At 38.5% G+C, this 14,122-nt stretch overlaps 1 protein-coding gene across 1 annotated transcript in view; it reads right to left on the bottom strand.

Annotated features, from left to right (window-relative positions):
* Positions 1–14,122, bottom strand: part of adamts9 (ADAM metallopeptidase with thrombospondin type 1 motif, 9) — a 51,809-nt gene that overhangs the window by 16,725 nt on the left and 20,962 nt on the right. Inside the window, exons 8-26 of the mRNA XM_057361941.1 lie at positions 12,660–12,949; positions 12,082–12,165; positions 11,848–11,972; positions 11,653–11,693; positions 11,382–11,487; positions 9,638–9,784; positions 9,115–9,256; positions 8,431–8,535; positions 7,475–7,620; positions 6,778–6,959; positions 5,835–5,971; positions 5,553–5,670; positions 5,071–5,166; positions 4,116–4,282; positions 3,867–3,996; positions 3,483–3,609; positions 3,167–3,377; positions 2,872–3,033; positions 2,585–2,746 (exon numbers count right to left, since the gene is read on the bottom strand). Coding sequence (XP_057217924.1) covers positions 2,585–2,746; positions 2,872–3,033; positions 3,167–3,377; positions 3,483–3,609; positions 3,867–3,996; positions 4,116–4,282; positions 5,071–5,166; positions 5,553–5,670; positions 5,835–5,971; positions 6,778–6,959; positions 7,475–7,620; positions 8,431–8,535; positions 9,115–9,256; positions 9,638–9,784; positions 11,382–11,487; positions 11,653–11,693; positions 11,848–11,972; positions 12,082–12,165; positions 12,660–12,949 — 2,678 coding nt within the window. The remainder of the gene's footprint in view (positions 1–2,584; positions 2,747–2,871; positions 3,034–3,166; positions 3,378–3,482; positions 3,610–3,866; positions 3,997–4,115; positions 4,283–5,070; positions 5,167–5,552; positions 5,671–5,834; positions 5,972–6,777; positions 6,960–7,474; positions 7,621–8,430; positions 8,536–9,114; positions 9,257–9,637; positions 9,785–11,381; positions 11,488–11,652; positions 11,694–11,847; positions 11,973–12,081; positions 12,166–12,659; positions 12,950–14,122) is intronic.

Raw genomic sequence — 14,122 nt, 5'->3', positions numbered from 1 at the left:
AGGTCAGTTAGGGACCAGTTAGGTGTTCATCTGTCTCGTTTATTGACATATTGCAAAGTCTTATCCCAGTGGGCATCTTAATATATATTGCTGTCTGCTGTTGGCTCGCTAGTATCAGCCCAGAACTGATGCGCTAATCACTCGCATGGGCATCTTGAGACCTGCACCAGTAATTTGTCCACCTTTCTCTTATTTTTATGTTTTATCTTCATCGTTGACTTGACTGAAACAAGGTCAAGCTTGTGTGGCAGCGTTTGCTAGAATGCACATGCTTCATTACAGCCCTCAAACATACATTAACATGATTGCTTAATCTATGCAACAGGGATGTCTAATCTCTGTCACACTTCAGAATTTAAATACAGTTTGTGCACACAGATCGTCTAAACTCTGTTATTCCCTTCTGGGGGATCTCTGAAAAAACTATTTGATTTTTTGAAGACAGCAATAAATTTCTCAAGTGGACAGAAAGCACATTATCCACGGATGGATGAAGACATGCAGCTAAATTGTGCTTGTTTTGGATGTGCTCCACACAAGCGCAAAAGTAGCAAATATTTGTTTTCCAGCCATTAACATGACTGTTTAGTGGTCGTGTATATATATATACAGTATATACTGTATATATCTGGCTATTCAAGCACCATCTTCTATTTTAAATGCCACACATGCCACTATATGGGAAATGATTTGACACATTTCTTGTGTCTACACTATAGGGGTGTAACGATACACTCAGCTCACGATTCAGTACATATCTCGATGCTGGGTTCACGATACGATACACATCTCTATATTTTGAACAAAATTCAAATAACATTTATTTTTAAAATATTAACAATTTCAGTAACTTATTTTGTTGCACATACAACTTAATAAAGATTTTTTTACATTTTAAGGCTTAATTGAAATAAGAATTAAGATCAGTGTCAATTTTGACAGCAAATTTTGATTTAGTTTTAGTCAGTCTTTTGACTAAAATGCAATTTAGTTTTAGTCATCCCAATTTATCATAGTTTTAGTCAATTTTTAGTCGACGAAATCTACATTATATTAGTCTACTAAAATCTATCTGGATTAACTCATTTAATTGGTGTTAATTAAATGTTCCATACAAAGATTTAACTGTTTCGACATAATTTACTTTAACTTGGAATTAAATTAAACCAGGTCATTACCTTTATTTTTCAGAAAAGTTGAGTAACTACTGGATATGCATTGTTGTAACACAGAGAATATTAGACCATGAACGACATGTAGCAGTTCATTCAGTCTCATTTTGACTCAACTGACTCGTTCGTTCAGTGAAGGGCGTGTTCATTCAGTACATTCAACCAATGAAACGCTCTGACAGAGCTCACGCTCAAGCGCTATTGGCTCGTGTCTCTTTGAAGCTGCGCTGTCTTTGCTCCAGACAGTAATGAATGAGAAAAATCTTTCAAAAAGACATATTACATAACTGTATTACATTTCTTCAATCATGCAAATCACATACTTGTTTTTTAGCATGTCATTCGATCTTTTAATATACAGTACGACTCACTTCATCGCTTCTCTGATCGGAACAGCGCAGATTTTTTTGGCTTACTTTATGTTGCATATCACGTTATGCAGCAGCTCACGTTAGCGGATAAATTAACATTGGCATTTAAAAACGTTTGTGCTGCCTTTGTAATGAGTTTCATGGTGACTCGCCTGCAGTCACGCTTCAAGTTTGTTGTGTTTTAACGGCGATTGTGAAGGAAAATATGACGCTTTGTAAACCACTTGGAGACACAGATTGTGTCTTGTGCTTCTCTCTCTACCGCATTATGTGAGATAAGCACACGTGACGTGCTGGCGTAGCGTCTTGACCGCTGAACGAATAGAATTAAACATATCGTAAAATATCCCCACCTCTCTACGATGCGCATCGTATCATTTTTGAATCGCGAAATATCGTAATACGAAGTATCGTTACACCCCTAGACTACACTAAATCATTTTCCAGTAAAAAAACAGCTGTCTGCATTAAAAATGACCTCAGGTGGGCGCCATGTTTGTAATTTTGACACACTATAATTTTAAAGAGTTATGTTTGTAAAATCTATTCATTTACCAGTGTCATGTGTGTGAATTGACTGCTATGCATTTTTTATCCTAACATATTTAAATATGTGACTACTGTCATTCTTAAAAATATAATTTCGAAGCATGACTTCTCCAGCAAACATGGCGGGTAGTACAGTAGGCATGAGAGGGAAATAACTCATTTGACTTAACCTGCAATTTAATGTTTCGAACAGAGATGGCGATAGAGAGCATAATTTAAAAAGCTGTTTACCACATCGAACTCACCACCAAAACAATTACAGCAGTAAATGAAGAGTTTGTTTCCAAAATGAGTTAACTCCGTTTTAAATATTTTTCAAAAATCATGTTTTTATTTATGTTATCATGTTTTTGTGTTTTATTCTTTTTTTGAGTTATTATGGCTTAAATCAAAACAAACCAACTGCAGTTTGATTGATATTAATTGGAATGCACAATAAAAAAATGTTATCTCATTTTGGAAATAAACTACTCTTCAAATATTTATACTCACAGGTCCCCAGGATCCCACTTGCCAGGACGCACATTCTTGCTGTTGGCAGGCCTGTACCGACTCTGGTTTGGAGGAATCACAGAAGTGGTCGTCCAAACGCTCCTCTGCAAACTGACACCATGTCTGGCGGTGCTTGTAGCCCTTGCCGCATGTCACCAAACACTTCCAATGAATTAAAAACGAACATATTAGGATAAACACAAAACGACATCACATTGTAGCATCACAATGCCACCTCAAAAAATCGGTTTTATTGTATTTGACTTGATGTACTGATAGGTCTTCACCTCTGACCACTCTCCAGTTTTCCACTGAGGACACTGGAATTCATTACAGGGCTGGACTGAGAGTTTATCTTGTGCGTTGCACTTGCTATCGTCGCCAGACTTTGCTGATTTTCCACATACTGCATTCCTGCGACGTGTTCCCCCTCCACAGCTCCTGGAGCACTAGATAATCAAAAACAAAAAAATAAAGACTGTCAGTTATTTGTCAGGTACATGAGGCCAGTCTTGTGTTGTCATTACATGCATTTTTCCCTAGCTGCGTCAATCAATTTGAGACCAACAACGATTCCCGCACCTCTGACCAGGGGGAGTACTCCCATCCACCAGGGTTGCAGTCTCCATAGCATGCCTCCTTATCATCAGGCTTGGGTTGGCTACTACAGTAACGGTCATCAATCTTTTGGGTCTTTCCATCCAATCTGCTCTGTTTGGTGCAGTAAATGTCTAACCTCCGGAAGCCCAGTCCACATGTGGCTGTGCACTCTGTCTTGCGAGCAACATGCCACCTGTAAATAAAAAATATATGAAGATCCAAGCAGAGGCCCAGATATAGATTGTTGAAAGCACAACAACAATAAATGTATGTGACATTATTGACTGTGGGTTCGTACCTGAGTTCACAGTCTGTGTTGCAGGGCTCAGTGATCACAGATGGTTTAGGAGAGCCGTGACACCGTTGATCAGACACCATCACGCGATCCGACTCGCGAATGCACATGACTTTTCTCTTGCGCTCTCCTGATGCAAGCAGCATACAATACAAACGACAAAATAAAGCTATGTGTTACAGAAATGTAAAACATAATTTTTGTTCAAAAACATGAATGAGAAAGAAATAAAGACTATCAAACAAAGACTGTACAGTACATTTGTTTACACAGAACTGCCCTCAATAACCCTGACAGCATCATACGTCTGGTTCAAGTTTACCAAACTCTAAACTAACTTCTGGCAAACATTTTACAACAGCATTTTTCAGCTTCTCTCACACCCACCTTGGCACAGAAGACTGCACTCTTGCCAAGGGCCGTACACATCCCAGAAAAACTGCTGAGGTTTGTCCTCTATGGGAATGTTGTAGGAATACCTGACATCAGGGTTATACAGGTTACCTACAGATAGCACCTAGTTTAAAAAGAATACAAAATCATGCTGTGAAACAAAAACACTATAAAGATTACAGACACAATAACTTCAATGTAAATTGCGATAATACAATGCATAACATACAACAGCGAAAATACCTGGACAACAATCTCTTCGTCTATGCGGTCAGTGCAGTTGATTCTCTCGATCACGTGGTCAGAGCCGCTGTACTCTATGACAGCATTTCCTACTCTGACTTCCCTTTTAAACATACTGACCACAAAATCTCCATTGAGTAAATATTCTTCACGGCTGTTGGACAAAGCTGCAGAAACAACAGGCATACTTTAATTCTCTATGTTGAGCTGAAAAAGTCTATCACCAAAACATTTCAATCAAACAGATAACGCTTTAATCAAATATGCTTATAGGAATGCCACAGGATAAACAATTGGAGTAGCATCTTGGGTTTTGTCTCAATACAAGATCTGGCATTACTTAACAATAAAAAACCCACATAATGATTTAGCAACATTGGGCAAGATAAAGGAAATCAGTTAAAGGGATAGTTCACCCAAAAGTGAACATTCTTTCATCATTTACTCACTCTCATGTCATTTCAAACTGTTAGGACTTTCATGCTTCACACATTACATTACCCGACCCCTGTCCCCCACCCATCTGTCTACTGTACATACACCAAAAAAAAACTTTCCACAACTTCTACATTCTTGCCTTGGCTTTAAACACACATACACAGTAGAAAAACAAACATAAACAAACATACAGAACAAATATACAAAGGCATGCAAAAATCAAATATTGGGTTTTCAGAGTTGAGGACCATAAACTTAGCAAAACACTTTTTGAACCCTTTAACAACATCTTGGTAGTAAATCTCTTGACACCACTCCCCTTTGGTCCAATTTAGGAATGGCATCAAGCTGTCATGCTATTTAAAGTTTTTCACAAATGTTATGTAATGATACATAACGCATTAATTCAATAGGAAATAATTGTGCTCAGTACAATTCGATTTAAACATAACATTTACAACTGCAAAATGGCACAATAAGAAAAATGTTCATAAGAAAAATATTTGATATGTCTTACCGAGGTAGTTATCGTCTTCTGGTTTCCCTGAGTAGCTGTGTTGTCTCACATCTATGTTAGTAGCACCACTGGGTATCCGCACCACAACATTGTAACCTGCACAAAAAGGGGAAAAGTAATCATGTAGTTTTTATAACAGCATGTTATCTGTAAATCAACATTCTTGAAATGTTCCTTTTTGGCAGTGTTTTTAAGGCAAACTTTGAAATATGAATTGAACCACATTTGAACTGTGCAGAACAGATCTTGACCAGACCTCATCTGAACTGTTTTGAGCTGCACTGTTCTGACCAGGGGAGGAAACCTCCAGGAATGTATACTACATATGATTTCCAATAACCAAAGTCATTTATAAACAATTTAAAAAAACTTTACAACCTTTAGTTTATAAATAATCACAATGAATCAGGGGACAGATTTTGGCCACCGCCTCTAGTTACTACTTACTCTGATAGGACGTAAGCTCAAGCTGGGTCACCTACCATAATGCACCATGTTGAACGTTCCTGCCACAGTTTTGCATGATGAGTTATCCCCACCACACACCCCACACTTATCTCTCCTGGCCTTGGAGTTTAACACGTGGTCACATCCTGCTTGCTGCAGAAACAGAGCAGAAAACAGAAGAAGACTCAAGACATACTGCTTTAAAATAGCTTTCCAAAGAACAGAAACATGGCTTCGATAATCGCATTAGGAAGATGCACTACACAATGTGTCGATTGATATAACATGCATTTTCACAGCACACATAAAGCACTCACCCTACATAGGCCCTGCACACAAATATCGTTGGTGTCAGGCCCACATTGTGTTCCATCGATGACTCGCTCCCTGAGCTGGTAGTAAGCTGTGCTGCCTGCCACTCGACAGAACAGCTTACAGCGATCCTTCATTAGAACTACAGCACACACAGAAGAAAAACTATTAATACACTTTAGCTGTCCATCACAACTTTTCACTTGTGTCACCCCCAATTATTATTTTAATTGAAATATTGTTTTAGGTAATTTGATTTTTTGGAAGATTTGAAATGATTGGCTATACCATGTCACCAATCATGAGGGAATTCTTTTAAATGGGTTACACATAATAAAAGCAATTATGTACTGGTTTAACAAGATAATGGAAATTATTTGGCATATACTAGTCCCTGACCCGGGTGATAATGTGCTGCCAAAAGCCTTAGTTTCATTTTGTTTGTTGCCTAAGGCATTGGCTTTCAAATAAGATTAATCTTTTGTGAGGACCTCCTTTCTAAAATATATATCCATCTATGTGTATTAACTCAAATGTATTTGTAGTATAACCATTTTCATAACATCTTTGCAAAGACTACTTTCAAACCCCAGTGAGCGAAATAAAGGGAACTGTAGAGAAAAACTCACTATAAAGATAAAAATAAACAATTCTGGAAAGTATGCATGTAGCAAGAAAGAAGAGATAAACACTTAAAAATAAAAATGAACACTTATGAATGAAACCGATTTTCTGGGGACCCCCTAGAATCTTCCCCCAATTTAATACCGATAATAAGGTACGGGAGGTTAATATCATCTGGTATTGGTCAAACCCTACAGACACTAAAAGAATGACTGTAATTGATATAAAATGGACATTATAAGACATACTGATTATGGGACTCATTCTGTTGCATTTGACACCCTGGACGTGTGAATTTCAACTGTTCTGCAGTAAATCACTCACTTCCGCTGTACTTTGGCACCCAGCGAACATTTGGAGGTAGACCATTGATGTTAAAGTGCCGACCATCAAAGCTGGCACACTGCTCCTCCCTGAAGTCTCGTTTCTGCTTGGAGCACGGCTCAGAGTTGCAGGAACGGAATTTCATTCTGCGCCCAACACAGTACTTCCCCCCATTTCTGGGCCTAAATATAAATAAAAAAATTCAACAACCTTACACCAAATAATTTCACTGTCAACAATGAAAGCAAAAATGCTGCACCATTTGATACAATCACAGACCAACAGAAAGTATTTGACATTTAATCTATAGTTGCGTGGTGCGGTGTTTTAGACCAATTACAGTAGCTTTCCTGGTGGATGGGCCTAGCTAGCAAGACACCACAAAAATAGAAACCAAGCTGCCCGTTAAGACAAAGGCAGATTTTATTGCTTATTTGTTGCTTTATCGTGCCTTGCCCGGGCTGCGTTTCCCAATGCTTTTGGTTAGGATACAATGTTAGGCATAAAAACAGACAATACATTGACTATCAATCCAAGCACATTTATATAATTTCTAGAAAATATACTTCATGATCTCTTGAATCATTTGAAATCATTACTTAAAAGAAATCTTTGCTCCTGTCATTTGTAAAGGTACATTGAGAAACCTGGTGCTAATTCACAGCCCAGTGAGGATGCTGTACAACAAAGCGCTTACACGGGTCGGTTGCAGTCGCGCACAGCGGTCTTGATTCCCCCTCCGCAGGTCCTTGAGCATGTGCCAAAAGGACTCCACACTCCCCAGGCCCCATCCACAGGAACCGTTTCATGTTCTTTAGAGACACACAGGCCATGTTTACAATGCTGAAGAGAAAGCAAACAGAGAATCAATGAAATTACAGCAGATTCAGTTTGTTAACAATTAAAAGCAATTATCTCAAAACCTATTTGATGTGTGACACGAGTTGCACTGTCACTGAGATGTTCACAATCCCTTTCAATGTACAAGCTTAACATTAGTTGAATTTGGCAAAAACAAAGCAATATATCAATGAGGGCGACTCTCACTGTGGAGGAAGTGATTTGGTTGCTATTTGGGGGAAAAACTGTGTTTGAAGTTACACTGATGGATCTGCTTTTCATCTGCGTTGCAACTGCATGTCAAGATTCGGCAAAAATGGCTATTAGGCAGTCCTTTTAACAGATGCAATGAAAACTGGAAAGGTATTAAAACTTACTAAAAACCATTAACATATAAGAGCTGTAGTGCAATGGGTAGCATGTGTGCTTATGACATTTAAGAGTTGATGGTTCACATTGGCCTAGGTTTGAGTCTGACCTGGGTCCTTCATTCACCTGCCCTACAAAATAAGGTCTAAAAGGATAAAAAGTACAATCAATGTACAGCAAATACTGTACAAACCGCCACCCAAGGCTCCATTAAGCCTGTTGTTTCATAATAAAAGATTTTAGAGCTGCACAAATCTCCTCTTTAAACACTAAATCTCTCCCAACAAATGACGGGATTTGTGCTGCACTATGGTATCTAAGTAGAACAGACATTTTTAAATCCGGATTTTAATGTTTGTTGAAAAAAATGTATACAATTTATTTCATGGCTGCAGTAATTTGGCGGTTTAGCAAATGTTTAACTTCATTTTTGAAAGTACTTGCCTTTCCTGGAGAGCATTCTGTCCCGTCAGCCCATGGCATGTGTTGGGTCCGGCAGCCTCGCTGGACTCCTTCTGGACTCGTGCACCAGAGCCTCCGACACTGAGTCTGCATAACATCCAAACACTTTCATTTTAACAGATGTTAAACACTCACTCTTACACAGTTTAGTAATGTTTAACATGCGTTCTTGACAATATTAACTTCGTTGACTCTATTTCTTTTTCACAATAACCTTTGTATATACATATCCAAAAGTTAACCTGTAAACTATGTAAACCTGGGTGCACATTGTACAATTCCAGCCATGTGCCATCAGAGACAAATGTCAAGAATCTTAACGGACAATCAATTCCCTTAAATCTTTGCCTTTGACATAACTTTAGCAGTGCAGTGCGGCTGTTTCTACCTCCAACAGAAGACAGTCAGCGCTACTTTAAACAGAAAAATCCAAAACTATGTTTACAATGTGTACTGTGCGGTCTAACATAAATGTCTGTTGATGTCAGGAAGCGTGCCGTAGCTTTTACCTAGGATCCCACAGGGATTATGTTGTACAGTCTGACAAGCAACAATCCACATGACCATAAAATGAGTACAGTGTGCGCTCGACTTGAAACCACAGATGATACACTGTAGAAGTTTAATGGACAGTATGTTGTGTAACATCCTGAGGGACTCTCTCACCATATATGGGCACACCTGGGTCCCAGGCCCAAATATCAGTTCACATTGTTTATTGACGCTGTATATTTGCCCGGGCAGCTGCTGGGACAAAGCGTACGGCCTGGAAACGGGCTCGTCGAGCAGGCACTCACCATACCCTGTGCTAATGACACATGATAAACATATGACTTTAAGGAAAACCAAACAAACAACAGATAAACAACAGAAACTTTCTCAGTGGGTGACAATAGACTTTCTGTTCCAAAGAATGAAGTAATTTCCATCTTAATTAAAAGTGTTTAGAAGAGTAAGCAAATGCAGACAAACATCAACTAATCATTAAGTGGGGCTGACCCTGACTGTCAAGTAGAGCTAGTTTGAGGCAACATCCCAGGGTCCGAATGACACCCTGTCACTTAAGGTTTACATTTACACATTTGGAAGATGCCTTTATTCCAAAAGTTTACAGTGCAACAAACGTGTTTGTTGGATCAATGTGAATGAAAATTTAGAATGTTGGCATTTGTTGGATAGGTTTACATACTCGAGGAACTCTGTGATGTATTTCCGACTACATTTGGACCACATCCAGGGATTGGTGTAATAGTTGAGGGTGGGGGCCATCACATGTTGCTGGTTTTTAACTCCATCTTCCTTGCATTTGTTGCTGTCATCGTGAGGCATGTTAAACCTGAGGGCAGAATTGAAAACATGCAAATTTCTTCATATTTTCTTCACCATTTTGAAATTGTATGATATATCACCATTATGTGGGTCATTGGCCATTGCAAACCCCATAAACTAGCGAGGACAGTAACAAGCACATGAGCAACAGAACCTATCCAATTTTGGGGCAGCTATAGGGGAGAGAGGTGGTACGCACAGCATTGCACTGTACAGCACCAGAACTAAATCCCCACTTGAGTACACAGTACTGATGTCACCTCCTGCCACCGGATAAGACTGGAATTCAGAAACTCCATCTTTTGTATGAATAAGGTCACTTAGAGGTCATGTGCATATGACTGTACATGCATTTGTTCTAACTTTGTTATGCCTACGCCAGATGAGAACGGTTTAGCTAGGTTTAAGTTCTGGTAGAAATCTAGAGAAGTTCAGAACTAAGTCAAGATTCAGCTGCACTTTACCTTATAAGTACAGTGAGTTATACCAACTGTTTGTTCTACTCCTTGTAACCCACTTTTCAACAAACACCATGATGTGACTGCTGTGTGAACTGATAGCATTGCTCTGGATCATGTACCTCCAAAACCCATTCAAGATTTAATCTCCAACACATAAACCACTAAACAACTGTACCTGCAACTGAGAGCTTCAGTCATTTCTGCTGAGATCAGAATGAAGACCTTGAGAATTTGTATATCAAGCACAGACACACTGTTATCAACTTAACAAAAGCCTATAACCTTGGAGAGAGTCGCTTGAAGAATAAACTGTGTGCAGCAAAACGTGTAGCCCAAAATACAGCCTAAAAATCCTTTGCTGTTGTTTTAACAGAGTCACAGAAGAGGAGCAGCGCCAAATGTCCAACATTAAAGAACACAGTTAATCCGGTGCGTAGATCAAAAAAACTTAAGGCCAAAAGGAAAAGGAAAAATCTGCATACGGTTATATGCAGGGCTTACACCTCCTCAAAAAATATTTATTAAATGCTTCATCAGAGGCCATAGAAACCAGTGAAAACAACATATTACAACATATTCAAATCACAGACGTGAAACCCATGTTACGGTGTTAATGCAACCTGTCTCTCATAACTTAAGTTGTTGCGCTTGTCATTACATCACATGGCTAATCTCTGGCCCACACTCCAGTACAGTAGGTGGCGGATATGCACCTCAAACGTAAATTGCCACCCGCAACTGAAAAGGAACAGAAGAAGAATTATGTCACATGATCACATGAATATGGCGTACGACGGCCGGATCGCATTCATACTACACCCATTCAGGCAAAACAGTACGTACCCATTTAGCCCTTGTTAAGTAAGTACTAAATTGAGTACCTACTCATTGAGTATGCCATTTCAGATTCAGCCTGTGTCTCGAAAACGTTTGCACTTTTCACTGGTTTCTATGGCCTCTGATGAAGCATTAAATAAATCTTTTTTGAGGAGGTATAAGCTTTCGGGGTTCACGTCGGCTCGCAGTACAACAACAAATACATTATTTAAAAGTGAAGGAAAGTCCATTACAAATACCATTAATTATGCAGAAGACATTCAGGGTAAACAGAGTAAATATATAAATATTTTGGAGGATACTCACACGTGGCCGAGCTCATGAGCGACGGTGAAAGCCGTACTGAGACCATTGTCCTCATTAATACTGCAACTTCTATAGGGATCACAAACTGTTCCCAGCTCAGCAAGACCTGAAACATTCATGAAGGCACAGAGTGATTATGGTAATACCTGAATATATAGCAGTATTTAATGTCATCACTGCCACCGAGATCATCTTTGACAGCAGTATAAGAGAGATTTGCATGAAGAGTAATTAAGCTCATGATGTTGATTCGCAGAGATAGATGACGTACCTAAAGTGTCACACTTGTCCCGCGCTCGACAGATGTCCTGCCTAAAAAAACAATAGGACAGGCAAATGTAAAACCACACGGTACATGGAGAGCCATAGTTGCAACACTTCAGAAATTTCATTTAAAACATGAGCACGCAATAATACCTGGTAAAAAAAAGAAAGATCTAAGGCATTCTATAAAAAGCTCGTTTACCTTGTGATTAAGATGGCGGAGTCGTGGTGTGAGTGGTGGTTGTCATCCGGGTGGTTCTGGTTCTGTTGCCATATGCAGAAGTTTTTCAAAGTGGCTTGTGCATTGAAAGAAATAGTGGGTCCATCCTGTAAAAGAAATAAACACAAAAGATGAAAACATATAAATGCATACTGTACAACACACTATTCTCATTAGTTAAAAAACACTTACATTAAATCACCAAAATACACGTACCTGCTCGTTCTTTATAATCACTAATTTCACAATAACAATGTTTATCAGGTTTCCAATGCTGGGATCTTTGTAGATAGAAGAAACCTGAACGAGAAAACACAAACAACTGGAAATTATTTCCAGAACTATTAATAGATTCATTGTAGATAGTAAAGGGTCACACTGTTAAATCAAATCTGTCTCAGAATTTGAGATTCAAGAGTTTGGTAGAAGTTTTTCTGGCGTTTGGGTTGAATTTAGACGACAGACTTTAATTTCTAATAAGTAAAGTTGAATGTGGCCTTGACCACTGAGAACTAGTCTTTGCTGCCAGATCCTGCTAAGAATCCAGCTTTTGCCAAGATCAAAATATAGGTCACCTATCCCCCATGAGTTCCAAGTAAAAAGCATCCAAAGCATGCCGTCTATGTGACATACCTGATGTTATTTGTTTTGTATTCACATTCATCAAATCTGTCAGACCAATTCACTCCTGCAAGAGCAAAATATTTACTTACAAGTACCCCCCCATCAATTTCAGACCTGTAGGACAGGGACCCATCAAAGCAGGGCAGTATTGTTAACTGGGAGGAACTTACGATAGACATCAGGGTAAGAATGTAGTGCTGGAGGTTGCTTCCATGATGTTCCACCATTTTGCTGTCTGCCACAACCATGACTTCAACAAAACGGGGGTAGGAGAGGAAACGCTTTGATCTCCTGTGTGGCTTGGAGTTACTGCTTTCATTAGCAGAGTTGTGCTTGTTTTCTGTGGAGGGGAAGGGGGCAGAGAGGAGTCTGGAATTAAGAGTCTCCAGGTCGGACACCATGCTTGAGGATGATTTTCTATTCAGATTGTCCCTGTGTCTGCTGTGTGGCTCTTTATGTCCTGCAATGAAAATGAAAAAATGTGTATATATGAGGTAACTTACCATGTGAGTTCTAGCTGTCCATATACTATCTCAGAGGGCCAGTGGTAACCAGCAAGTGATTACGAATGGAAGCAACCAACATCATGTTTTATTGTCAAATGTTGATTTAAAACATGAATTACATGGTCTTATAAATTCATACTGTTCATACATAAATAATACTGTTTGTTTAAAAACATTCTTCCAAATATCTTCTTTTGTGTTCAACAGAACACAGAAATTAATAAAGGTTTGGAACAGATTGAGGGGGAGTAAATGATGACAAAATTTTCATTTTAGGGGGAAATATCCGTTAATAAGTCTATTTTAACAGCAACATAAATGCAATAAAATGAATAACACAGCTGTGTGCAAACAGCATCTTGCATGAAATCTACATTTATTTTACTAACAAGTAATTTCCAAACACATGATGTTGGCATTACTCTACCACAATGCAGTTCACCACGTGGCTTTCATGGTGAAACTTCCTTGAGTTTCCTTATCTTCAGGCAACAGGAAGTTCAAGAGTCAACAGGATTCTGTGGCAGTAAACTAAGATTGGAATCCAAAATAATTTGTCCTTTTCCACTGACGTCTACTCAATGAAAATAATTTCAAAATAGGAAAGCAAAGGGTGTAAAGAATACTATGAATAGTTCATTGAATATATAGATGTCAGTGATAGCCTGTTTTATTCCCGGGAGGTGAGGGGTGGAGCACAAACAAATGGTCAGAGAATATGTCTTATTAAGTCATAATTAGTGAACAGCGAGCAATGTTATTCATGCTTTTTGATTCTGCGACTACACTACAACTACACTTGAAGAGTTTGGTTCCGAAATGAGATAACTTTTTTCAGAAATCATATTTTTTATTGTGCATTCCAATTAATATCAATCAAACTGCAGTTGGTTTGTTTTGATTAAAGCCATAATAACTAAAAAAATACAGCTTACTTACAAAATAAAACGCAATAAAAACATGATAACATAATAAAAAACATGATTTTAGAACAATTTTAAAAACGGGGTTATCTCATTTTGCAACCAAACTCTTCACTTGTAGAAAATGAGAACACATTTAATGATGATATTTAATCATGGCTCTCAATGATATTTAAGATAAAACTTCTCCAAGAAGGTTAAAAT

The sequence above is a fragment of the Triplophysa rosa genome, linkage group LG20 (genome assembly GCF_024868665.1).
Source record: "Triplophysa rosa linkage group LG20, Trosa_1v2, whole genome shotgun sequence".
Classification (NCBI taxonomy): Eukaryota; Metazoa; Chordata; class Actinopteri; order Cypriniformes; family Nemacheilidae; genus Triplophysa; species Triplophysa rosa.
This window is presented reverse-complemented; position numbering and strand designations above follow the sequence as displayed.